The sequence below is a fragment of the Schistocerca nitens genome, chromosome 1 (assembly GCF_023898315.1).
Source record: "Schistocerca nitens isolate TAMUIC-IGC-003100 chromosome 1, iqSchNite1.1, whole genome shotgun sequence".
Classification (NCBI taxonomy): Eukaryota; Metazoa; Arthropoda; class Insecta; order Orthoptera; family Acrididae; genus Schistocerca; species Schistocerca nitens.
Window position 1 is genome coordinate 1092408397 of NC_064614.1, and position 25929 is coordinate 1092434325.

Sequence of the window (25929 nt, forward strand, 5' to 3'; positions counted from 1 at the left end):
TGCCAGAACGCAGTATGCAGGAAATGATTTAAGCTTTTGGAAACAGAGAAATGATGTTGAATGGGTGGGCGGAAAAAGAAGAGGACACGATCTGAGGAGGATTGTTTGTGGAAAAAATGTAGACATTTAATGTATACAGCCTATGATTTAAAACATCTATCGCAATCTCAAATTACTTTTACTTTATCTAAAGCTTTAGGTACTTTGCATTTTAATGTAGCATTTGATAAACAATACTCTTGTGTAGTGACCCTTTTCTACAAATTAATACTGCAAGATATTTAGGTCTGTTATTTAAAAAATTATCACAACATGTAGTGTGTGTGTGTGTGTGTGTGTGTGTGTGTGTGTGTGTGTGTGTGTGTGTGTGTAAATTATGCGGCAGAACTGCTGACCAGAACTTGGCTTCAGTACATCGAATGTATAGTACTGCCAACAGACACACTGGCATTTAATTTCCCTTAAAAATATATCTAACAGCACTCTGAATCCCATTTACTGTAAAGGAGATGAGGGTAAGATGGAACAAAAGAAAGAAGAAAATATGAGATAGTGCACAAGAAAAATATCTTCTACTTTTATCACAAGGAGAAAGCTCTTTTTAGTTTAGATCAGTAGTTGAAAAAATATTATTAACAGCAAAGCAAATTCTATTATGTCTCACCAGAAATAGCAAAAAACATTCACTATGGCCAAAATCTAAACACTCCAAGAATAAAGCAAGTAAGGTATGATGAATTCTTAAACAAGAAATAAATAATAATGACAAAGAGAGAGCAGTTTCTTGGTAATGAATGTCTGGTCATTAAAACTGCACTGCCAGGAAGGACAGCAAATAATGAAATTTTATTTATTGTACATACATAATATTTAGGAAGAATGCATAATTAAATGTGTAGGTAATCAATGAGTACACAAGGTGCAAAATTTAGTAGACAGGGCTGCAACTACCAGCAGCAATAGTGGCTCTAACCCAGTTACGCATAAAGTTGAACTGAGCCTGAATGACAGATACAGGTACACACATCATGTCGCTTTAACTCTTAACCTAGAGTTCATAAATCAAAGTGCTTGGATGTAGGATACAGTCCCTGGTTTTAACACATAAAAATTGTAATTTCTGTTGCCCAAGTTACCAGCTATATGACATAGAAGTGATTAAGTTGTGTATCCAACAGCAACGCATAGCACCCATACCAGAAACTCAACCAGTACGACGATGATGAAAGCAATCTGGCACTGTTAGCTCTCCACGGCGCCAGTTTTGTGACCAATGTTGCCATTGGGTGCACCACTATAGGTGCACCTCTCTCTGATGAAAGCTGCATTAATGCTGATAGTCCATGGCACTCCACACACTATCGGGTCTATCACACTTTCATGTGGATGACTGTCTTGTTGCAAATAAGCCTGTTTCCTGACTCAAGGTAAGTGAAAATCATGCACACCAAAGTGAACATTATATCTATATTCTCATGCACTTTTTGTATGGGGCTATCGATATCCAGAAGCCACTCACCGCCACTGTTAATTTTTTAGGGTTGGTTACAGTGTTTATCCAAAGTTGGACAATTTCTGCCAATTCAGCTGTAGGGAGCTGTAAGCTAATGAATTGTGTCACATTCTGATCAGTGATGAACTGCGGTTTTTGTACCACCCCAGATGACCATCGTAGGTGAATACAGTGGCAAAAATGGGGAGAGGTCCCATTCTTCCAATGTTTTTGAGAGGTGCAGCAGTGTTACTCCTAGCATCATGGCATAAGGAACCATCAGGTAACGAATTAAGGAACTCTGACAGCGCAGTAGTACACCATGGGCATCGAATGCCCTCAGATGTTACCTCTCCTGCAGCATCATTAGGGTGCCATTTTATGACAGGACAATGCTCGTACACACACGGCACATACATCTACATCTACATGACTACTCTGCAATTCACATTTAAGTGCTTGGCAGAGGGTTCATCGAACCACAATCATACGATCTCTCTACCATTCCACTCCCGAACAGCAAGCAGGAAAAACGAACACCTAAACCTTTCTGTTCGAGCTCTGATTTCTCTTATTTTATTTTGATGATCATTCCTACCTATGTAGGTTGGGCTCAACAAAATATTTTCGCATTCGGAAGAGAAAGTTGGTGGCTGAAATTTTGTAAATAGATCTTGCCGCGACGAAAAACGTCTTTGCTGTAATGACTTCCATCCCAATTCGCGTATCATATCTCCCACACTCTCTCCCTTATTACGTGATAATGCAAAACGAGCTGCCCTTTTTTGCACCCTTTCGATGTCCTCCGTCAATCCCACCTGGTTAAGGATCCCACACCGCGCAGCAATATTCTAACAGAGGACGAACGAGTGTAGTGTAAGCTGTCTCTTTAGTAGACTTGTTGCATCTTCTAAGTGTCCTGCCAATGAAATGCAACCTTTGGCTCGCCTTCCCCACAATATTATCTATGTGGTCTTTCCAACTGAAGTTGTTCGTAATTTTAACACCCAGGTACTGAATCGACAGCCTTGAGAATTGTACTATTTATCGAGTAATCGAATTCCAACGGATTTCTTTTGGAACTCGTGTGGATCACCTCACACTTTTCGTTATTTAGCGTCAACTGCCACCTGCCACACCATACAGCAATCTTTTCTAAATCGCTTTGCAACTGATACTGGTCTTCGGATGACCTTACTAGACGGTAAATTACAGCGTCATCTGCGAACAAACTAAGAGAACTGCTCAGAGTGTCACCCAGGTCATTTATATAGATCAGGAACAGCAGAGGTCCCAGGACGCTTCCCTGGGGAACACCTGATATCACTTCAGTTTTACTCGATGATTTGCCATCTATTACTACGAACTGCGACCTTCCTGACAGGAAATCACGAATCCAGTCGCACAACTGAGACGATACCCCATAGGCCCGCAGCTTGATTAGAAGTCGCTTATGAGGAACGGTGTCAAAAGCTTTCCGGAAATCTAGAAATACGGAATCAACTCGAGATCCCCTGTCGATAGCGGCCATTACTTCGTGCGAATAAAGAGCTAGCTGCGTTGCACAAGAATGATGTTTTCTGAAACCATGCTGATTACGTATCATACTTCTATGAACTGTGTGTGTAGTGTTGAATTACTCCCATGGCCAGCAAGAATCCCAGATCTGTATCCAATAGAACATGTGTATGACAGTTCAGGTATCAACTCATATTGTCAGTATCCAGGAGCAGTTACAACATTTATGGGCAAGCTTGCTGCAGGAGAGGATAGAAAGGCTTTATGACACCCTTCCCAACCAAATCAGTGCATCCATCCAGGCCAGAGATGGTGAAATGTTGTAGTGATAAGTGGGCTCATACTGCCAAGTTGTTTGTAAATTTGACTCGATTTTGTAGTCACGGCTACATCATCACACAGCCTATCAAACTTTGATGTTTCATTTCATTCCCCCACCGCCCAGCTGCTTCTACAAAGCCAATGAAAGAGCAGTGGGCAAGTGGTATTTTCGGAAGAAAGAGACACTGTAACATTCTCATGTCAGTACAGAACCAAAATCCGATATGTATTCAGAAAGAAAGATCTGTGTTCTCAGGTCTCACTGTAAAGATTATCTCATAAATAGCACCATATTTGGAAGCAACAGCAAAATATTTGTGACAACAAAGATATAAATTTCACAACTGTGTTACTAGGATGGTGGTGATGACTAAAAACAGTGATACGGTGATGCCACAGACTACAGGATTTTATTTCTCCAACGGCTTAAGTATAGGATAGGTATAAGGTTAAGTTTTTGGCAGGTACTTTACATCAATAAAACAGTTTGTAATTTTGATTAGTCAGATAAGTTAAAAACAAAGTTTTCTCAAGGGGGGGAAGGGGGGGAGGGGGGGGGAAAGAAAGAGAGGAGAGAGAGATAGAGAGAGAGAAAGGAGGTTCATTTTATATTCAGGGTCATCTTATACTCAGGTAAATATGATAAGTCACAAATGCCAGAGCACTGCATATGACTTTAAATTTTACATCCACGAGTTTCTAGAAGGTGGCAGCATGCCAATTAAGCATTAGTTGATACACAGTATTGCAGTAGGCTACAAGGCAGGTATTTGAATTTGCAGTGTATTCTCTGTTTTCTGGCATTAGACTGATGTTCTCTCCAGCAGATGAAACTTCAGTCACAGAATATCCCTTGGTCCATGGCCTAATGTCCACAAAACAAAATTCAGCAAAGATAAAGAGTATTCCCCAACAAACATTTAATAAACAGCTATCATTGCAAGATGGCATGTGTGCTACAGGTGTTTACCTGAATGGAACAGTGTTAAGTTTTGTGATTTTTATGGGCCGAGGGATTGTCTACAAAGTTCATTGTGATATTCATCTCACATATGGTGAGAACTGTATTTACTGGAAACGTGTTATTCAGCTGGATACAGGAAGTCAACAAAAGCCAAGAAAGTATCACAAACAAGGAATGAGCCCTGGATAATCAGAGGGTTTTTCCAGTGATGCCTCATTATAACACGTGGAAGAAATGATTCACGAAGGTTATTGTGTGACAATAGATGACATGGCACATGGTCCCCAAGGCACAATGCACAACATAAATTGCCGCCAGCAATTGAATTTTCATAAAGTTTGTGAACATTGAATTCACCACTGGTTGACTACAGAACACAACTAGAACTGACTGGGCCTATGCATGCAGTACCTCATTGATTACATTCAAAAAGGGGAGGGTTTCTTAATGCAGTCCTTTACAGTGGATGAGTCATAGGTTCACCATTATCAATCTGTGTTAAAGCAAATCTCCAAGGAATGGAAGCTTACCTTCTCCACATGAAAAAAGTAAATTGAAGATGGTTCCACAAGATTAAGATGGCTGTATTTTGAGACAAGGAGAGTGTATTGTTGCTAAAATTCCAGTCTGAAGGTGAGGCTGTTATTGATTCAGATTACTGCATCACTCTGGACAACTGGCAGTGCGTGTGATTCATATGGATGACAAACAAATAGGTTATTGCAAAAATTTAATTGGGACTGCTTGGAAAATAGACTGTTCAGTTTCGTTTTAGCTGCCAGTGATTTTCATCTGTTTCACCATCTTAAAAACCATCTGACTGTGCAGCACTTTGAAGACAGTGAAGATGTAGTCTGAGATGTTACTTGCTGGAGATGACAGCTGCCCCTTTTTTTTCTCTTCGTTTTTGTCAAATGCAGCAGGAGAAGTGCTTAAATTTATTGGGGTAATATGTGGAAATGCAAAAATAAATTTAAGCCTGGTACATGCTGTATTCATGTCACTACCTCATTTTGCGATTTCACCGAGTTCTCTGATAACTTACAATTTTCTTTCTGTTTATTCTTCTATGGTATTGGATATTTATACTTTGATACTTCATTTAATTTCTTAATTTATGCTCTTTAAGTATGAATAATCGATGCTTCAGAAGCTCAAAATACAACAAAATTAAATTTGACATTACCTCAACATGTGATATAAGGGCGTCGTAGTTTCTGGCTAAATGCCTGCCTGCCAAAGTAATTACTTGAGTGAATCTGGAAATATTCAGAAAGAAAGAATTTTAAAATATAGTTGTTTCATATCTTCAACTGTACATAACATCATCAAACAAAAAATAAAAAATTGTTAATAGTAACTCATCAAAGTAAATTGGGAATGAAAGATAAAACTAATTATTGAGTTACAGTATGCATTCTACAGATATAAAGCAAAAGTCAAACATCCAAATTCTGGATTCATAAATTTCTGTCCACACATCAGAATTACTACACACTATACTTGAATACATTTTTGTGAAATTTGTATCAGAGTTTAGAATTACGATAATGCTTATATAATATTCTCACTCCTGGACAGTCACGAAGACACATGGAGTTTTACAGCAATGGAAAGTTCTGGTAGAACATAAATTATTTAAGAGTAAAGGTAACAACTCACCAAATAGCAACAACATTGACATATTGACTGACACACAAACAATACTGGAAACTTCACTAGCTTTTGCAGCACGAATCCTATTTTGGGCAAGAGTGTACACTGTACACACACACACACACACACACACACACACACACACACACACAAGCCATTCAGTTTCATTTCATTTCATCTCAGTTAGTTGCTTTATGAATGGAGCATTATAGTCTCATGAATGATAAAGACCTAATCTTAATTTCTACCACACTGTGTGGGTATGGGCAGAAGCTAACTCAGAATTGTCTAGAACTATCTGACAGACTCTGTCTTGTTTATACTTGTTATGCTTTTAGTTTACAGTCCTGGCATTTGCTTTATGGTCAAGCGAAACCTCACAAAAGCCTTTGCCATTTTTGGAGCTATTTTTATTTTATTTCCAGAACTATATACCCCAAACAAAAATGTAAGAAAGCCTAGTTTATTTTGAAGTACATGTGTGTAACACTTAGTACTGCCAATACACACGTTTACTTTTATACTTATCTATTGGCAGAACTAAATATTTCATCTCCTGAATATAAAGTAACCAACAGCAATTCATCCTCATAATCATATAGCTTTTACTTGTCTGACATTACACCACATCAAACGCACTGTCATTCATCAGACAGCTACGTTGTGTGACCTGATTTCCCATTCCACTTGATGCACATACATTCTTCTGTAGACTACCACTGTCATGTTTTGGATTACTTGAATTGTCAGAATGTATTCCGTTTCATGCAACTTGGTTCGTGTGCTGCAACTCCTGCATGGAGTATTATACATGCAATCAGTTCTGGATTAATGGTACTAATACTATTATTACTTCTGATGTTAACAGAAAGCATACAGTCATGAACTTATTGGTAAGGCTTACATCACACATGGAATTTATCCACTCTATTCTTGGTTTCCTCTTCAGCGTAAAGATTTCATTACCATACCTCTGGTGTTTTCATTTTATCACATGGTAACTGTATAATGGACAGTCTTTAAGAGCAACTCGTTAGTAACTTTTCATCCAAACTCAAGTCTTTTGTTTACATTTTCAAAGTTTGAACATTTCTAGCTGTGAATAGATATAATATAAGGAGGAAAAAACTGACACTGTTTGTGGAATATGTATGACAATCCGATACTGAGTGATGACAATACAGACAGATTGCCAGCCTGGGATTATTTGCACAGTGTTTGATTATTAGTTGGTTGGTCCATGGTGCAATAATTACATAAGGAAAGGTTAGGATGTTACCACGTAGAGGGGGCACTGAGTCACAGGCAGGTACAATGAAAAAGAATGATAGAAATTTTCAGCTTATGGACTAAGTCTTTCATCAGACGTAGACAATGTAATTTACACATTCCCACGAGGCACCTCTCTTCCGCACGCACGCGCGCCCCCCGCCCCCCCCCCCCTCCACACACGCAGACACACACACACACACACACACACACACACACACACACACACACACACACACACACACGGCCACTGTTTGCAGACAATAAGGCCCGACTGCAACTGTGTCTGAGAGGTGATAGGTGTAGCATCAGGAGGTTGTGCTGGGGGAAGTGGATGGGCGAAAGGAAGAGGAGAGAAGCAGGGAAGGGGAAAGGACAATGCAGATGCATCAGCAGGATAGAAGGCATGTTTAGTACTGGAAGAGAAGGAAGGGAGTGGTGTAGACAGGTGGAGGACAGGGCCTACTGAAAGCTGAGGCCCGGGTTGACAAAAACAAAGGATATGTCACAAGGACAGTTCCCACCTAGACAATTCAGCAATTCTATCTTCTTCTTCCACCCCCGCCCCCTCCCCCCACTGTGCCTTCTATCTGCAACTCAATACTCACTTCATGTGACGTGTAACAAACAATCTTATCCTTTCCATATTATTGTTGGTTGGTAAGGTGGTGGACTGAAGACATTCTATTTTAGGAGAATAAAATTACATCTACTTAGGTTCTTGTTACCTCCTAGAGTGAACATAAGAAGTGCAATACATATTTAAACACTTTTCTGCAAAGTGAATCAGAACTAAATTCTGCTAAAATTGTTTGTACATATTTTAATTACTCACAGGTATCCACTAATAAAAAATCATTAGAATCCTTGCAGTGGTAAAACTTATTACACAAGCTTTTGTTTCTATCATTCCATGTATGATTTCTGGACTATTGGCTGAATGTCTAACCTAATGTGAGCAAACTCAGCTGGCTTCCAAAACTGAAGAGAGACTTACAGAATGTGAACTCCAAGCTTTTCCTAACATATAGTCTGTTCCAACAGTTTGCAGGACTGTGGCAAGTTACAATCGTCCAAACCAGCTGACCACCTGGCTGCATTTCATGTAAATATTACAACATGCCTACACAACTCAGCGCATAAATACAAATTTTTACTTCTTCTCCCTCTTTATTGAATTCATAATTTTCAGGAAGATCACAGGATGTAATGGCACCAGACATTAGAAAATAAAAATGAGCTAAGTAGATAAGTTTTCCTGCAGACACTGTTCGTGTGGTAGAGTAATGGTACATTATATTCAGTACAATGTCCAAAACTGATGACTTTTAATGTTCGCTACTTAGGCTATGTATAAGGAACTGGAAAAACTGGTCTGCATTCTTCCTCAATCTGTGATGTATATAGACAAGTAATACCATCCAGAAGGGTCATCCACTTCTGAAAACCGAGTGAGGTGGCGCAGTGGTTAGACACTAGACTCGCACATGGGAGGACGACAGTTCAATCCCGCGTCCGGCCATCCTGATTTAGGTTTTCCATGATTTCCCTAAATCGCTCCAGGCAAATGCCGGGATGGTTCCTTTCAAAGGGCACGGCCGAATTCCTTCCCCATCCTTCCCTAATCCGATGAGACCGATGACCTCGCTGTCTGGTCTCCTTCCCCAAAACAACCCCAACCCCACTTCTGAAACTCAAGAAAATATTGAACTTGATCAAGAAATGACATTTGAGAATTAATAAATCACTGATGCCAATAAGCAATGAAGAAGAAATGGCAATATGGCAAGGAAGTACGGCAGTGTTGCCCCCACCCGACGACGACAATGATGACCACCACCACCAGGCTAAGTGTTGTATTAAGGGAGGTAGGATGTCAAACGGGACGACTTGGAGCAGGAGAGACACCACAGGACATTTTAATTTCCACTGTCTATACTTTTAAAAATAAATTCATAAAACTTTGTCAGAATGACCAGAAAAGATTCAGGATTTACACGTATACTGGTGGAAGTTCAAAAATATAAGAGAATAATTTATTTTTTTGACATTTGTATTTCACCTTTTTTTCACTTACCATTGGCTGCATTTGTCGCTATTGGTACACTTTTCTTCATAAGTAAGGGAGATTCTTCGATGCATTTGGCACAGCTTACAAACCATACTTACAGGTGTATGAAACTCTAGAATTTTCCAAATCTATTAAAAACTGTGGTAAAAATTGAGATAATTAACTACAAAATTTGAGTTTTTTCTAAACATGAAATTTAAAATATAACAGCACAGTCATTTTTTCATAAATTAAATAATTTCTAGAGTTTCATACACCTGTAAGTATGGTTTGTATGCTGTGCAAAATTCATCGTAGAATCTCTCTTACTTATGAAGAAACGTGTACCTATAGCAACAAACGCAGCCAATAGAAGTGAAAAAATGATGAACTTTCACATGTAAAAAAAATTATTTTGTTATGTTTTTGAACTTCCACTGCTATAATTGTGAATCCTGAATCCTTCCTGGTCATGCTGACACAGTTTTACGAATTTATTCGTAAAAGTATGGACAGTGGAAATTAAAATGTCCTGTGGTGTCTCTCCTGCTCCAAGATGGCCCATTTGACATTCTACCCCCCTTAAGGCGGTATGGAGGTATTTATAGCCACACTATGTGAAATATGCAAAACAGCTTTTCTTTAATGGCAATAAAGTAAATAATTATATCTTATAGAGACAATAAATTGCCGAAGTTATTACTTGAGGAGGAGGAGGAAAAGAAACAACAAATTACCTTGCTGTCTGAAATGCTGGATCCAGCTTCGATGATCTTATGCAAAAATATTTTGTCAATGTTATAAGAGTTGTGTACAGAGAAGTCAGCAGCCTGAATAATGTTGCACTTGAATTTCCAGCTGGTACTGCCATTTTTGTGAGGTTATTAATAACAGTAACATAATGACTTACATGGCAGCAGACATCACGTTCTTTGCTTTTTAAAAATTCTTGGCCTATATGCAAACAAAAATACTAGAGTTAGATTCCTTATAAAACTATATGTATTTATACAATGTTTCTGTTTCCGAGCGCAAAATAAAGATATTTATACTTACGGGATTCAATACTATACTCTGAAGAATATGCGCGTGCTGTGTATTCTGACTGTAGCCTTTCAACAACCCAGTTAATATCAGAAAGGCTAATGCGCAGCACATTACAAAAAGCAATGAGAGCAGCATCTTTGGAATTATCAGTCAAAACACCAAATCGAGTGAATTTGTCTTTCCCAGCAGTTGCCTTATTAAAGAAGATAAAGATATATTATTAAAATAAAACAATGGAAAATCCTGGATGGCATAACAACAATACAAAAAGGATACACTGCTATTTACCAAGTAAAGGAAGTGTTGAATGGCAGACAGGCACATTTAATAAAAACTCAACATATTATTTATTTTTCCTCATCAAAACGAGATTTTCTTAACTGCACATATGGGAGTGCTCCTTACAACATATCCTTTGTTCGTGTAACAGTCCTGGCCTCAAACTTCGCTACTCCTTGTCCTCTCCACCTGTCACTACCCCATTCCTTACTCCCATTACAATACTACCCTACACACATTCGTTCATGCCACATACATAGTCCTTCCTCCTCCTCTCCTCTCGCCTTTGCAGCCCTCGGCACAGCCTTCTAATGCTGTACTTAGCAGCCTACTGCCATCTCCCGACCACTTGCATGCTCCCATCAGCAACACTAGATCTTCCCTCATCCCTGTGTGTGTGCTCTCTTTCTAAGTCTGATGAAATACTTAGTCAAATAGCTAAATATCTAGCAGTCTTTATTCAAAGTGCCTGTCTGCCACTTAACACCACTGCTATGTGGCGAGGGGGCAATCTGTCTTTTTCATATTGTTGTTAATATTACAGTACGTTTTTCTCTAAAAACTTAGCTAAAAAAGATGAAATAAAATAGATACAGAATTAACAACATTATTTCCACTAATTTTTGGTGTATCAGAAATGAGCACTGTAAATCAAAAACTTATCCAACTGTTGTGGTATAGGTCACCCACAGTGACTGGCTTGCATCTCTGGCAGTTACATGAAACCCGTTACTCATTTTTTTTTTACTGCTCCTCTTTTTTGTGTACCACAGAGACTACATAAAGAACTGTTTATATCTCCGTCTCCATTGAGAAAACTGAATGGTGTATTATGAAGCTAAATTCAACACTGTTTGCTTATAAAGGTATGTGATTTCCAATGCATTGCAACACTGAACATACAGTTGTAAGGAAACATGTACTGCTGCAGTTAGACCCAAGGGAATATTCTCATACAGTTGCATTGGTAGCTTTAAAACTATTGAAAAGTGATTCTTTTAATTTTTGTGCATCAATAGGTGGTTTTCCACCATAAGACTCAGCTCTCTTTGCTTTGGACTTAAGATATTCTCTTACATTGTTGAACTGCATGCTGAATTGTTAGTGTACTATGCACACTTTCATTCAATACTCTCATATGGCACGATCTTCTGGGGCAATGCAGCTAAGCTAAAAAAAAGATTTGTTTTGCAGTTGTGTGCAGGAAGAATATTGTCTTAGGTCTATAAACAAATACCTTGCAGGAGCCCCTCAAGAACCTTGAGATTCTTACTTCCACATACCAATTCATTTATTACATCCACAGTTATTGGTGGTTATTAATAAGAGTGAATTCTGGATAACTGTCACAATAAAAATAATAATAATAATAATAATAATAATAATAATAATAATAATAATATCCTCTCAGACTTTGCATTTCTGTCTGTGGTCCAGAAGTGAGTTTCATATTGTACAAAATAATCATTAACATGTTGCATCAGACAAGACACTGAGAATTCCAGCTATTAAAACATAAAAAGACTATCCTACTAACCACTCTTCATATAATTTATATGGACACGGGACTGTAAATTTGAGTTAGCACTAATGTTCATGTTGCAAAGATTTTAACTTTTCTCTCAATGCACACAGCTGATAGCATTCTCTGAAATCACTGCAAGTACACAAATTCCTTGGGTGAATGAGAAGAAGAAGAAGAAGAAGAAGAAGAAGAAGAAGAAGATGCAGAAGCAGAAGAAGAAGAAGGCAGCAGCTGAGCAGTGCAAGAGGACGCACACAGATATTTTTCCAAAGTAACTGATATTCCACTTAGCATATCTTTGTGATTTATAACATTAAAAATAATAATCTAGAAGTAATTCATTTAATCAACACTGTAAATAACTCCCTGGCAAGTTCTCTGCTGACTGAATGTAACAATATTACAAAAAGGATAGTTGCTACTCACCATATAGCGAAGATACTGGGCCACAGACAGGTACAACAAAAAGACTGTCAGAACACACACACACACACACACACACACACACACACACCAAAATGCAAGTATGTGCACAAATGCAACTCACTCACTTATGACCACAGTCTCTGGTTGCTGAGGCCAGACTGCAAGCAGCAGTGGATGATGGGAGAAGCAACCAGGTGGTGGGGATAAAGAGGCGGCTAGGGAGGGGAGGGGGAGATATAGCCCCAGCCTCCTCCTTACCCCCACCACCCAGTTGCTTCTCCCACCATTCATTCACCGCTGCTCGCAGTTTGGCCTCAGCAGCCAGAAATTGTGGACGTGTGTGTGTGTGTGTGTGTGTGTGTGTGTGTGTGTGTGGTTTTTTTTTCTCTACTTCTGATAAAGGCCTCGTTGGCCAAAACCTCACTTCTTGATAGTCTTTTTGTTATACCTATCTGTGGCCCAACATCTCCGCTATATGGTGCACTGCAACTATCCTTTTCATAATACTGCTACATTCCATCTTGGATTTTCCACTGTCTCTACTGACTAAGCTATTTCAGGTACTATTACAATCCACTCTCACCGTTTTAGTTCTGCCAGTATCTCTCCCCTACTCTCCAAACTTCCCAGAAAATTTCCAGCAAACCCTGAGGTACTAGCGCACCTGGGAGAAAGGATAGGTTGTTAAGTTGTGCCTTGAGAGCCTAGTCAGTAGAACATTTGCCTGCAAAAGGCACAGGTTCTGGGTTCGAGTCCCGGCTCAGTTCCCTACTTCATTCTGCCAGAAAGTTTCGGACCACCACACACATTGTTGCAAAGTGAAAACTGATTCTGGAACCAATTAAAAGAATTAACATTATTTTTAACTGGTTGTTAGTAGGTTTTACAGAAGCAGTTTGCAATAGCTGCTTCTAACCGTTAATGTACAAATGGACAACTTTTACAAACCTGAAGGCTTCACTTTGTGGTGGCATCTTTGGGATTGACGTATGAGTAAATATCTGTTCAGTGGACACCGAATCCACATGAAAGTAGCTATATGTACAACTATACAAATTTTGCGAATATTGTCTTACAATGAAAGGATATTTTCTCTCATAACATTTCTTCATTCAAATGGACATACTGGAAAATTGTGCCTTTATAAAATTATTTATTTTGGATAATTTTAATGTCATCAAAAATTCATCAAAGGTGATGAAAGTTTATAAGGCCTCAGCTCCATCATCTTTATCAGGAAAGAAATGGGTGTTTGAATTGAAATCTGGCATTACTTCTGAATGTGCACTAGATGGCCAACACTATAGCACAAGAAAGAGTATGGTACATTTTACACAAAGAATTAATAGTGACTACACACTGTGAAAGATGGGTGCCACACTTATTGAATGCTGGCCAAAAGCATATAAATATAAATGAATTTCTTAGCAAATGCTAGGACTGTTTTAGAATGAATCCATCTGATTTTGTGAGTCAGTTTGTTTCTGTGAATGAACACCAATCCACTGCCCACTGTTTCCCACCAGAAAAAAAATAAAAAGAAAAAGAAAAAGGTAAATGGTGGAAGTCTGTTGTCCTGCAGCAATAATGGTACAGTTGATGTAAATTAAAAGAAGAAAAAAGAAAAAAAACTGACAGGGGGAGGGGGAGTGGTGGGGCAGAGAAACGAAGTGGGGGGGGGGGGGGGGGAGTACAATGACAGTATAACATCCTGTTAAAGGTTGGTTGGTTGACTTAAAGAGGGGAGGGGGAAGGGACAAACTGCTTGGTCATCAGTCCCCATCCTGCTAAAGACATGATCATTAGAGATGGAAAAGTTGCTCAGTTTGGAGGAAGAGGGGCAGAAAATTGCCCGTGACCAGCAAAAGAACCATCACAATTTTGGGAAATTGCGGAACACCTAAAACTGGTTGGCTAGATGGAGATTCGAACTGCCGACCTCCAAAATACATGTCCAATGTTTAGCACTGCACAACCTTGCTCGGTAGTTGATGCTTAGTGTTGTCAGGACTGCAAAAGGAATTCTTCTTGATTACCTTGAAAAGGATGAAACAATGCCTGATGAATGCTATGCAAGTCAAATGGATGAAGACATACGAGACTGAAAAGAAAGAAAATTATACTTCTTTAGGACAACACAACTGCCCACTTTAGCAACAGGAAAACTTGTGTATTATAATTGTGTACTGTTGAACATCTGGTCTTGTAACTGGATTTCAGAAATCTGTCTTCAACATTCTCAGATCTTACAAAATTTATTGGCTGGAAAACAATTTTGAATCCACTGGCGAGGTTAGTGGAGTTACAACTGAGTAATGCACAGTTCTAGGGTTGCAATTTAGAGGTAGAAAGTACTATCTGGAGAAAAGAAAACCACATAAAAGAAGATGTTTTCCAATGAAAAAAGAGGTTTTGCTTTAAAATGTGGTACAACAGTGGTTATAATTTAATAATAAATGACTGGAACGATTTCAAAACTGTTCCACCTGCAAGGAAGGCTTTCCACAATTTACGGAAACTTTTTTGAGAAAAGCAGATCTGCAGCAGTCTGCCACTTGTCAGTTGGCCACCAATAAGTGATGAAACTAAGCTTAACGTTTTACTAACAGTTATCTACAGCCCTAAAACGCCTACTCATAGGTTAACTCTTGAACAGCATATTTCTATAACTTTTGTATGGAATATTTCACACAAGGCCAAAAATCAAACATTACACGCCTCATCTCATACATGGGCTATTGGGAAACAATCCTGATCTTAGGCTTCAATCTTGTGAGGCAATGTCAATGAATCAAGAGATGGTGATAACTAGTTGTTTTCTAACATAATTTGGAGTGATGATGCTACTTTCAAATTATCAGACCATGTCAACAGACACAGCTGCACCTAATGTATGCTGAGAACCATACAATTTTTTTGGAGAGGCAATTAAATCAATCTGGTGTTACTGTTTGGGAAGGTGTTTCATGCTGTAGAGTAATTACGCCTTGGATGTTTGATGGAGCAGTAACTGCAGTGAACTACCTGGAAATGTTGACAACCTATGCCATTCTGGGAACACAAAAAAAACCTACGACACCTTCCACCCACTTTACTTTCAAAATTATGAAGTCCCACTGCATTACGCAACAGCTGTGCGAAACTATGTTGTTGAGGTATTTGGTGGGCAAGTTATTATACAGCAAGGGGCAATGGAAATGCCATCCAGTTCCACTGACCTTACACCAAGGGTTTTCGTCCATTGGGGTATGTTAAAAATAAAATGTATGCTGCAAAAATGCTAACAATTGAGGGCTTGAAAGAAGCTACTTACAATGCTTTTGAAGACACTGATTCTAATACATGACTGTGTAAACAAGTAATCTAATGTGTTTCAGGACATCTGGCGAAATGTATCAACAACGATGGAAAACGATTGGAAAAGAATGTTATAAATAATCCTGTAGCTTCAATAAAGTGTTCAGTCATTTGAGAATTCCAATTGTTTGTTTTGTATTCAATTAGGTGATTTTTTAATATGGTTTCAGCATGGATCAATCTTGGAAACTGGTTTTTCCATTGGTCGGCTCACATTACATTTGTTCAGTGCTGCTTTCTGCAAAGATTGTAGGCAGGTCGGACAGGAGTACGTACACCAGTGTCCTTAGAATGAACTGCCCATTTGGCTCAATGATACCGATTTAAGAACAAGGCAAGTGATGTGGATACAACAGGATGGTGTAGCCAGCACTGCACTGAATCTGTGTGCCGAGTAGCACAGGATCTTTTTCCCGATAAAACAATAGACAGACACTGGCTAGTCAATGGTCAGCTAGGTCGCCCAATCTGTGTGTCCTTGACTTCTATTTCTGAGATACAATAAAGGATACGGCATATGCAGAACAATGCAAAAACACTGACAAAATGAGAAATCACATCAGGCTGGCCTTCTCTGCACTGCATAGGTCAAACGATGTACTGTGTGCTACAGCTAGCAGTTCTAGCTGAGAATAAAATGACAATAAAAGAATGACACCATAAATATGTGATTAATTTTGATTTTGTCTTTTCCTATTCCCCCACCCCCCACCCCCCCCCCGTCCCCGTCCCCAAGCATTTGTTGGCTACTTTACCTAGATTAGATTTATGATCTTCTATGTTATATAAACTGTTAATTCATCATGTGTCTATAATGAAGAATCGATAATAAAGTAGCAAAAGAACCTCATTTTTTACTATGGAATGCAAATCAGTGACAGAAAACTGCTTTTGTAGGAACTAAGTAATTTATTGAGTATTTAGTTGGTCAGGATCTGCTGTGGAGGCGTATAGTATGTGACTCATTAAGTACATTAACTGAGCTACGTTAAAAATGTTTCATCTACTTTGAGCTATGTTTCATTATTCCCAAACCTTCTTGAAATTCAGTAGATATTAATGTGCCAAGGATATGGAAACTAAAACACATGGCCATTACTTAAAATCGTCTAGAAAGTGATACTGCATTACTGTATACAACTGTATTACTACAGTGACTACATGGATTTCTCTCAACAAGTCTCTAGTGCAGTGGATACCCGCAACAGACACTGAAGAATCAGTAACCATTTGTTCGCCACATCTTTGGTGTCTGATTTGCTCCTTCCTGTCTCGTGTGCCACGAAGCCGCGCTGTGTACTACTGAAACGCAGCAGCACTACTTAGCTGCTGTTGTAGAACTAGTTATTTTCACTTAATACAACTTGGAGCCCACTAATGATGCCTATTATTACAGAGAGGCTGTACTTTTCCCTCATCATCATCATCATCATATTTATTTAGGCCTGTTGCAAACTCTCATTTTGGTCTCAACAACTTTATCATAGTGGTAAGCATGTATTTTCTTCCTTGCATCCATTTTGCTCCTACTACAAGATGCAGCATTTTAGCTGACAGATACTGGACAGAGGTGGATGTTTCAATCAAAGTTGTGATTGATATCTTGTGTAGCTCTCATTGGGATTACTATCTTTAAATGACCTTTCCTTTCATGTGTTGGCATTCTCAGACCTGCTAAATGTAAGTTATTACTGTCTAACTACTTTTAAATGCTCTAGATGTTTAGCTTGTAACTACCTAACATTTGTTGCTTTCATTCTGATGGCACTGATAATTCTTGAGATGAATCCTCATGCTCTCTGTGACTGTAGAATTATATCATCATTCTCACAGTATTCTGGTCAACCATAGAGTTTCTTGTTATGTCTTAATTCAGTACTTATCTCTTCTGATCAAGTTTAATTTTTTTGAATAGTTTTGAATACCATCTTGTGGTTCTAGTCTGTACACAAGAGCGAAAATTGCGTTCACACTGCATTCCACAGGGGTGCAATCACACCGAATGGGGATGCAGTCCCACAATGTCCTAACATCTGGTGGTGTCGGTACTGTCACAGGTCGTCAAGGATGACGCCTTCTTGCTTATCGCACTACGAACTGTTGTTTTTTATCGTAAAAGTGTGGAAATCAACTCTGCAGGGGAAGTGGTGGTTTCACTGATGGATTTTTTGCCATTACTGAGGTCTGTTAATGTTGAGTCTGAGAGAGAGTGGGGATGATGTTTCCTCAGCTACCTACAAGAAAACTGCACAATTTCAATGCTAGATGAGTTTTGGCCTCCATCACAAATCATCAAAAGAAGTGGTGAAATCTGGACAAGACAGGGTGCGAGACTTTCTGCACTGGGCAGAACTGTGGTGAAATTTAGTGCCAATGTGACATCATTAACCCACCTTACACGTCACATGAACTTCTGAGCTCTTGCCTTTTCTTCAATGGATCAACACCTTGATGTTTGAAGCAATGTCGATGATGATGATGATGATGATGATGATGATTAGTGTTTTAGGGCACACAACAATGAGGTTATCAGCACCCGTAGCAATGTCGAGCCTGAGGTTGATGTCACAGGGTGCCGCACTTCTGCACTATTAGGAAGGTTGTAGGCACCTCTGAGCCAAATTTCGAAGTTCTGCGTCACTATAGGGACAATTAAGGGGATTCGAGGAAGTGATCCTTCAGATGTGTTGCGCAGTGTACTTCAAAACATATATCACTGTATATTATGCATAGCAGCTCCATGTCCCATTTTCCAGTCTGTATGTGAAAGCTAATCTAAAGAACTACTGTAGGGATTTTGGTACAGTTTTCACAAGGGATGTTTGCATAAATAATAAATATTTCATGCAAATTGGCTGATATGTTCTGAATTTTTCTGTCAGCGTGTGGAGACTATTCTCAGAAACTACAACAGGGATTTTTATACAGCTTTCACTACTTCGATTGCTTCATGAGGAAGGTTTGTTATCATAATTTGTTATCACTGCACAAGATCTAAGTAGATACTTAGTGGTACACATGCGAAGTTTGGACAGGTGTGTGTGTGTGTGTGTGTGTGTGTGTGTGTGTGTGTGTGTGTGTGTGTGTGCGCGCGCGCGCGCGCGTGCGTGTGAGTTGTAATAACTTATATTCCACTTTTCGAAAAAAAATAAATAAAAAAGTGAAAAGTGTGAATATAACACTAGAAACATTTACATTAAATTAAATTAAAATCACTGACATCTTTCCACGTTCCATAGACCACTCTCTATGGGATCAACTGAGTGTAACTAATGTAATGAAAAATAATATGTTTTAGCAAGATCATGCAATAGCTCAAAAAAGGGTGGCCAGATGTTACTTTAACAGTACTCCTTTTGAATATGAATGCAAATCCTTAACCTCTGTTAGATTTTACTTGGTAAGTCTGTGAAATTATAAGAGCAGATACAGCAATTAATAATGCAAATAAGGGAAGGACAGACTGAAAGTGTGGAAGTGGGAAAAATTGTGGATGAAGTGGGAGAGGGCAGAAGAAAAGTTCCCATCTGTGAGGTACTTAGACCGAGTTTTTGTCAGGAAGAATACAGTTAAGTTACACACTGAAGTAAGTACCAACGACACGTTTACTGTCTTGCAGATTATCTTCTTGCAATAGGGTGTTTAGCCTGAGTCAATGCCAATTCATCATTACTGATTTCTTAGAGGTCATCTTGATAACACAAAGTTGCAAAGTGCTTGTACATCAACTAGTGTATGGTGTCAGTTGCCTTACACATCCTCACTCTTTGATGAAGTTAACCTTACCAGTGAAGGGATTGGATAATTTTGCGGAAGGAGGGCACACTCAACAAAATTTACTGTAAATGAGGATACAATTGAGGATAACAAGGAATATAAAGAAATAATGGTATGCATTATCTTGACTGTAAATGGACATACCGCAACAATCGTGGATGAAGAAGGCAGGTCAAATATGAGAGCTGAACAAAGGTTGTCATGCATTGGAGCTTATTCGATTATGTCATTGGAGCTGCCAGCACAGTTAGAACAAAAGCATCTCTTGTGAGGCCTCAAAGTCGAAAACTTCTGCATACACAGTCATGACTTTGAAATCAAGTAAATGGAGGTTACCATAAAAAACGGGAACTTGTGTTGCTTAAACAGGTCAAAATAACTTCACATTTGTATAAACAGCAGCTGATCTAAAATACATGGCTTCAACACACAGACATAGCCAAAGAAGAATATAACACCGAGATAATATATACGTAGAATGATATCTGACAAGAGAATCTAATTCCAACTGCATATCTGTTGGATGGTCTTCATGTGTCTGTATTATATTAAATGATAGTGAGGGAGTATGCCAAAGCCATATTAAAAGCTTATGAATGTGGCATCTAAATAATGAGAATGAAAGAATCCAAAATGACAAGTGGAGATAGAACTCAGTTTTTAAATCAGGCGGGAAATAAATATAAGATGTCACTACAAGTCATGGACAGGTTGTTTCTTTTTGTAATTATCATCTTAAAAATTTTGTTCCTGTCTCTTACCTAAATGTGGGAAATAGAATTTAATCTAAAACATTTTTTGTTGATTGTGTTCCACACTATTTATAAATGGTAGAATAAAATAAACAGTAGCTTAACACGTTACCATTATTACTAATACCAACCTCTTCAGTAGCCCCATATATACTCAATAAATGGAGCGATATATGTCCAAAGATTGAACCAGCTGATTTATACAGAATAAACAGCCTGAATAACAATACCAAAATGCTCTTTGCTATTTTGACATTTTCAGTTGTTGTTTCCTGACAAAGTTCTTTTGCCCATTCATAGATCTGCAACAAAAATACTTGCTGGTTTACAATTTTTTTAAAAGAAACCGGCACATATATGAAAATCAATATGATAACTGAAATTATGGTTTCAGAACAACATGAACAACACACACGTGGTTGCCTCTAATGACATGGTTCAACAGCTGTCTTATTGCGGAAAGGTGAGTATAAGATGGAACACCTGATTATTTAGCTGTATATAAACCCTTTCTGATTTTCACGCTTTTTTCAATTTTTGGTCAAATCAGGAGTTGAGAAAAAGACCTGTTTAATATGACTGCAAATCACAAGTACACGGTGTTACTAATCAATAATCCCATCAAACGAGCACTAAACACCGGATATGTCATACAACAAAAAGTGTGGAAAGTTTTGCATCAGGAACACCCTAACTGAAAAACATCAAACTGATAATTTTTGACATTACTGACAAACTACAGTGATTGAATTTAATATTTTAAGAATAAAAACAGTTCTGACGGCAACAAATTTATTTGTATAAAACATTCTTGAACTTCTTGCTGTGTCACCTACGGACAAAACCTCAAGCTTTTGACAATTACTTTCACTGTCTTTGTCAGGAGCAACTGACAAAGACAGTGGAGGTAATCGTCGAAAGCTCGACGTTTTATCCTGAACTGACACAGCAACATCTTCAGGAATGTTGTATATAACAGAGCTGTTGCACAATACTTCATTCTCAACAAATTTATTTATTTGTAATTCTGGTATCTGGCTTCAGTCTCTACGCCTGTAGTAAAGCAATGGCTCTGAAATGTATAGCATTTATAATGGGTGAAGTATGACAAAATTTACACACAAAACTAACATAAAAATGATACATTTATTATATAAAATTGTGTGTTATCCAGATAATGTGAGAAGCCGGTTCATGGAGCTGCTGTGTAGCACCTATGAGTGCCTGTCTCACACTGTTAACTAACTAGCAGAGGCTAGGTGTTATAAATGGGAAATTCCACCCTCTATTCAAGATTAAAATCCACAAATATTGTGTGTAAAACCAGAAAGATGAATACTGGCGCATCAGCAGAATTCATAAAATCTGCTTCAATCTGTGTTAGATTTTACTCCTCCCCCCCTCCACCAATAATTAGACATAGTGTCGAAAAGATGGATTGGCCACAAGTAATATCCCAGAAATTAGTGCCAAAACTATTCATTACAAAAAAATGTTGGTGTCATACTACACTAAAGGTGAAATTGATCACATCGCTCAAATTGTAAACAGTATGCATCCTTAGATGCAATGCAGAGCCGAATGCGAAGCACACTAATCTACAGGGTGGCCCAAAAAGGATGGTCACATTTTAAATAACTATAACTCCATCAGTTTTACAAATTAATTTTATTCAATTACGTAACTAAATGCTCCCAGGCACCCAATTACAAGAACTAACCCCAAAAAATCATGTACGGAAAATGACTTCCGGAAGATGGTGTCCTTCCTCGGTGATGCATTCCACAAGTCTTTCCTCGAAATTTTCCATCACTTTCACTACTGTTTCTTCTTGAATTGCCATAATTTCCGCACTGATTGCCTCCTTCAGATCAATTAAGTTTTGGGGCTTCTGTACGTAGACTTTTGACTTTAGGTATCCCCAAAGAAAAAAATCACAGGCTGAGAGGTGATCTCGCGGGCCAGTGGACATCTCCAAAACGCGAGATGATGTGGTGGGGGAACATCCGCCTTAAAACACACATGGAGTCATTGGCTGTGTGGGCCGTGGCCCCGTCCTGTTGAAACCAAATTCGATCTCGATTTACATGTAACTCTCGCAGTTTCGGCACCAAAAAGCTACGTAGCATGTTAACGTAACGTTTCGAGTTCACTGTGACTGTAGCGTTGTTCTCCTCAAAAAAATAAGGACCAACAATCCCCAATCTTGAAATTCCACACCAGACTGTTACCTTAGCACTATGAAGAGGCTTTTGGTGCAATTCTCTGGGATTATCTGCTGCCCAATACCTGCAGTTTTGTTTATTGACATAGCCGTCTAAATGGAAATGGGCTTCATCTGACATAAGAAGCACAACATCATTATTAGAGTACAAAATGTCAAGCATTGATTCACAAAATCGTCTTCGCTGCTCAAAATCACGATCATACAGCTTTTGCGTGATCATAATTTTGTATGGGTGAAACTGTAACTCACGGCTTAAAATACGCTGCAACGAACTACGGCTGAGGCCTAAAGTTTGAGCACGACGCCTAGTGGAACGACGCGGGCTTTGCAGCACTGACGCTCTAACATCATCAATGTTCTGTGGAGTAACTGCCGTACGTGTACGCCCTGTAGATTTACCACTTTTGACAGACCCTGTTGTCCGGAATGCAGTCACCCAACGTGATATAGATCTGCGATCTGGAATGGGTCCATCACGCGCTACACCAAAACGTTGTCGAAACAATCGTTGCACAGTAATAAACGATTCATCATTTCTGAAAAACTGTTCCACAGCAAAAACACGATGCTCGACCATCCACTGCGCCATCTCGTGGCAAACTGGGTGTAATGGCCGACTTGCAGACGGCCGGCAGTGGTCCCCCCTCCTCACCTTTCAATGGTACTACGCAGTTCAAATCCGACCATCCTTTTTGGGCCACCCAGTATTTCCTGCACTTAAACAGTTATAAACAACACAGGTGGAGTTCAGTTCAACATATTTATGAAACCTACAAAAACAGATGCAGTTATTAATGCAAAATCATGCCATCCATATACATATAAATGGGTCTTTTTTATATCTGTGGTTCATAGGATGGGTAAATATGTCAACATAGAAACACCCAGTCTTATCAGTATTGTATACATGGGCAATATTTTGGACAAGATAGGTCAGTTACTTCAAAATGTAACATCACTTACAGATGAAACTGAAACAAACTTTAGCTAATCATCAGAATGAGTTTTACTAGTCCAGTATTCATAATATTAAATGTAATGACTATGATAAACAATACACTGGATAGACAGGCTCCAATTTCTTTATCAGATTCAAAGAACACACCATTAGAGTTTATCTATATTTGGCCAGCAACTTTTTAATTGTTAACACTAAGCAGGCACTATAAATGACAGTTTAAAAAATATTGTGTAATGCTTCAAAAAGTTAAGCACTGGAAGAAATAAAAATTTACAGTCCTCAAAAGTATTCGACTCGAAATTTGTTAAATGAGTAGAAAGACTTCAAGGAAAAACATTTCTACAGCTTATTTGCTGAATTATCATCATTTCAACATACTGCTCTTATATTTTACATTTTACATTTGGAACATTTTTGGAATGTAAATAGTATGACGTACTTAAACAACACTGGTTTAAATAAATTTTTAATGTCAGATGTGTGCATATAATAGAGTGGTTTACAGTGAGAGATTATTTTAATAAATTTAAAGCAATAGATAACAGCAAATAGTATAGCATTTGGAATTGTTATCAGACCATTGTATCTGTATGGTATGCTACACAGTAGCCAGTGTTTTTAATGAGTTTAGGTACATGTCTAATAAAACAATAGCAAGTTGACAGATCGTAACTGTATGCTGCTATGCCACGACGTTCCCCAACACAAAGTACTGGGCACTGAACATTATTACATTGACCCACCAGCAAGAGAAGCAACTATTATAACACCACAAGCTTATCTCTATCCCTTTGGTGACCATATAGGTCCAGCTTAACATATTTATTGTTCAATGGAATTGAGCTTTTTGTGCCTGTACCACAACACACTATTAATTCCTTTAACTACATGGGAGACGACAATATTTTGTTTGCGCTGTGATTATGTTTTATTGTAATATGTTTTTGAATTATTTATGATGATGTGCCACAACCTAGTCTGGTGGCCCAGCACAGGTTGCGCAGAACAGCATATAGGGAGAGGCACCCATCACCCCACAGGCTCAACACTATGGAGTAAGAAAGCCTACTCAGAATGCAAGAGCAATCTTTCAGTACTCTGACACTGCAACTGACTCTGAAAGCTAAATTTCAGACACCTTGCAGAAGCGGCACTGGGTCTGGAAGAGCTGACTGGAAGGGAAAACCAGTACAAAATAATTCAGCACTGCTTAACAGTTACAACATAGTGCAGATAGCCTGCTATGACTTCCAGGCAATAAGTGTTGCTGTAGGGGAAAACACTCACAGTGTGGCTCACATGTATATTGGCCAATTTAGATCCTCACTCTCAGAACTTCCTTGTGCACAGCAGTATCCAGATGTGTACAGTATGCCAAGCAACAATCTATGTCAGCTGATTACTACGAGACAGGCACCACTTGCAGTACAAGATGAAGTAGCCAGTGTCCATCCATGGATTTTACCACCAGCAGCTGAAGACTAATGCTCGAGCTTAAGTCTGTAAGCAGATAACTTGGCGCCTTCACAACACTGTGTTACGTGCTGGGTGATTTACTTCTGTTGGCGACCACCTCCCTGGTGGGCCGCGGATTCAAGCCTCAGCCAGCTAGTTGCCTACCTACACTCTTGCTGTTGTCCGACCCGTGCTTGCCAGTGCGGATCCTGACCATCGCCCATGGCAGGCGCACACCATCATGTTCAGTCACGCCAGGCGGCATGGTTTAAATAATGCCTGTCACCATGTGTTGTACACTGCACCCAAGAAGCGACAGAGCGCGCGCGCACACACACACACACACACACACACACACACACACACACACTCTCTCTCCTTGGCAGACAATTGCTTATGCTGGCACACCACATGACTGTGGCCAACATTGTCATGGAGGATGACGAACAGGGAAATGGACCTAATTTTGACTTTCCCACCACAATATGGGTTACTTCCCAGCCCCTACACTCGAGCATTGGATTTGGTCGCTGCTACTTGGACAACCACCATCCACGGCAGAAGAATTAGGTTTCTAACACCTCTACATTCATGTGTCAGTAGTTTTTCAATGCCAACGGCAACCATTCATGAAAAGGGCACTGCAGCTGTGATGTAATCGCCTATGGCAGTTTGCAGCTCCAGTGGTACTACTGTGGTGAGTGAACTTGCTAATTTAGTGACTCTCTTGCACACAGACATGACAGGAAGACTGACTGTCATAGGAATTTACAAGTATGGCTTGCGAAGTCAGAAGAGCCTCCTGACTTGTCTCAGTTCCAAGGTAAATACGACTATTACAATATACAACCAG

The 25929-nt window shown here is 39.0% G+C and overlaps 1 protein-coding gene across 1 annotated transcript in view; it reads right to left on the bottom strand.

Moving 5' to 3' along the window:
- The window catches only part of LOC126198634 (Fanconi anemia group I protein-like), a 250425-nt gene that overhangs the window by 26578 nt on the left and 197918 nt on the right, over window positions 1–25929 (bottom strand). The window contains exons 19-22 of the mRNA XM_049935099.1: window positions 20565–20735; window positions 10327–10510; window positions 10008–10224; window positions 5482–5554 (exon numbers count right to left, since the gene is read on the bottom strand). Coding sequence (XP_049791056.1) covers window positions 5482–5554; window positions 10008–10224; window positions 10327–10510; window positions 20565–20735 — 645 coding nt within the window. The remainder of the gene's footprint in view (window positions 1–5481; window positions 5555–10007; window positions 10225–10326; window positions 10511–20564; window positions 20736–25929) is intronic.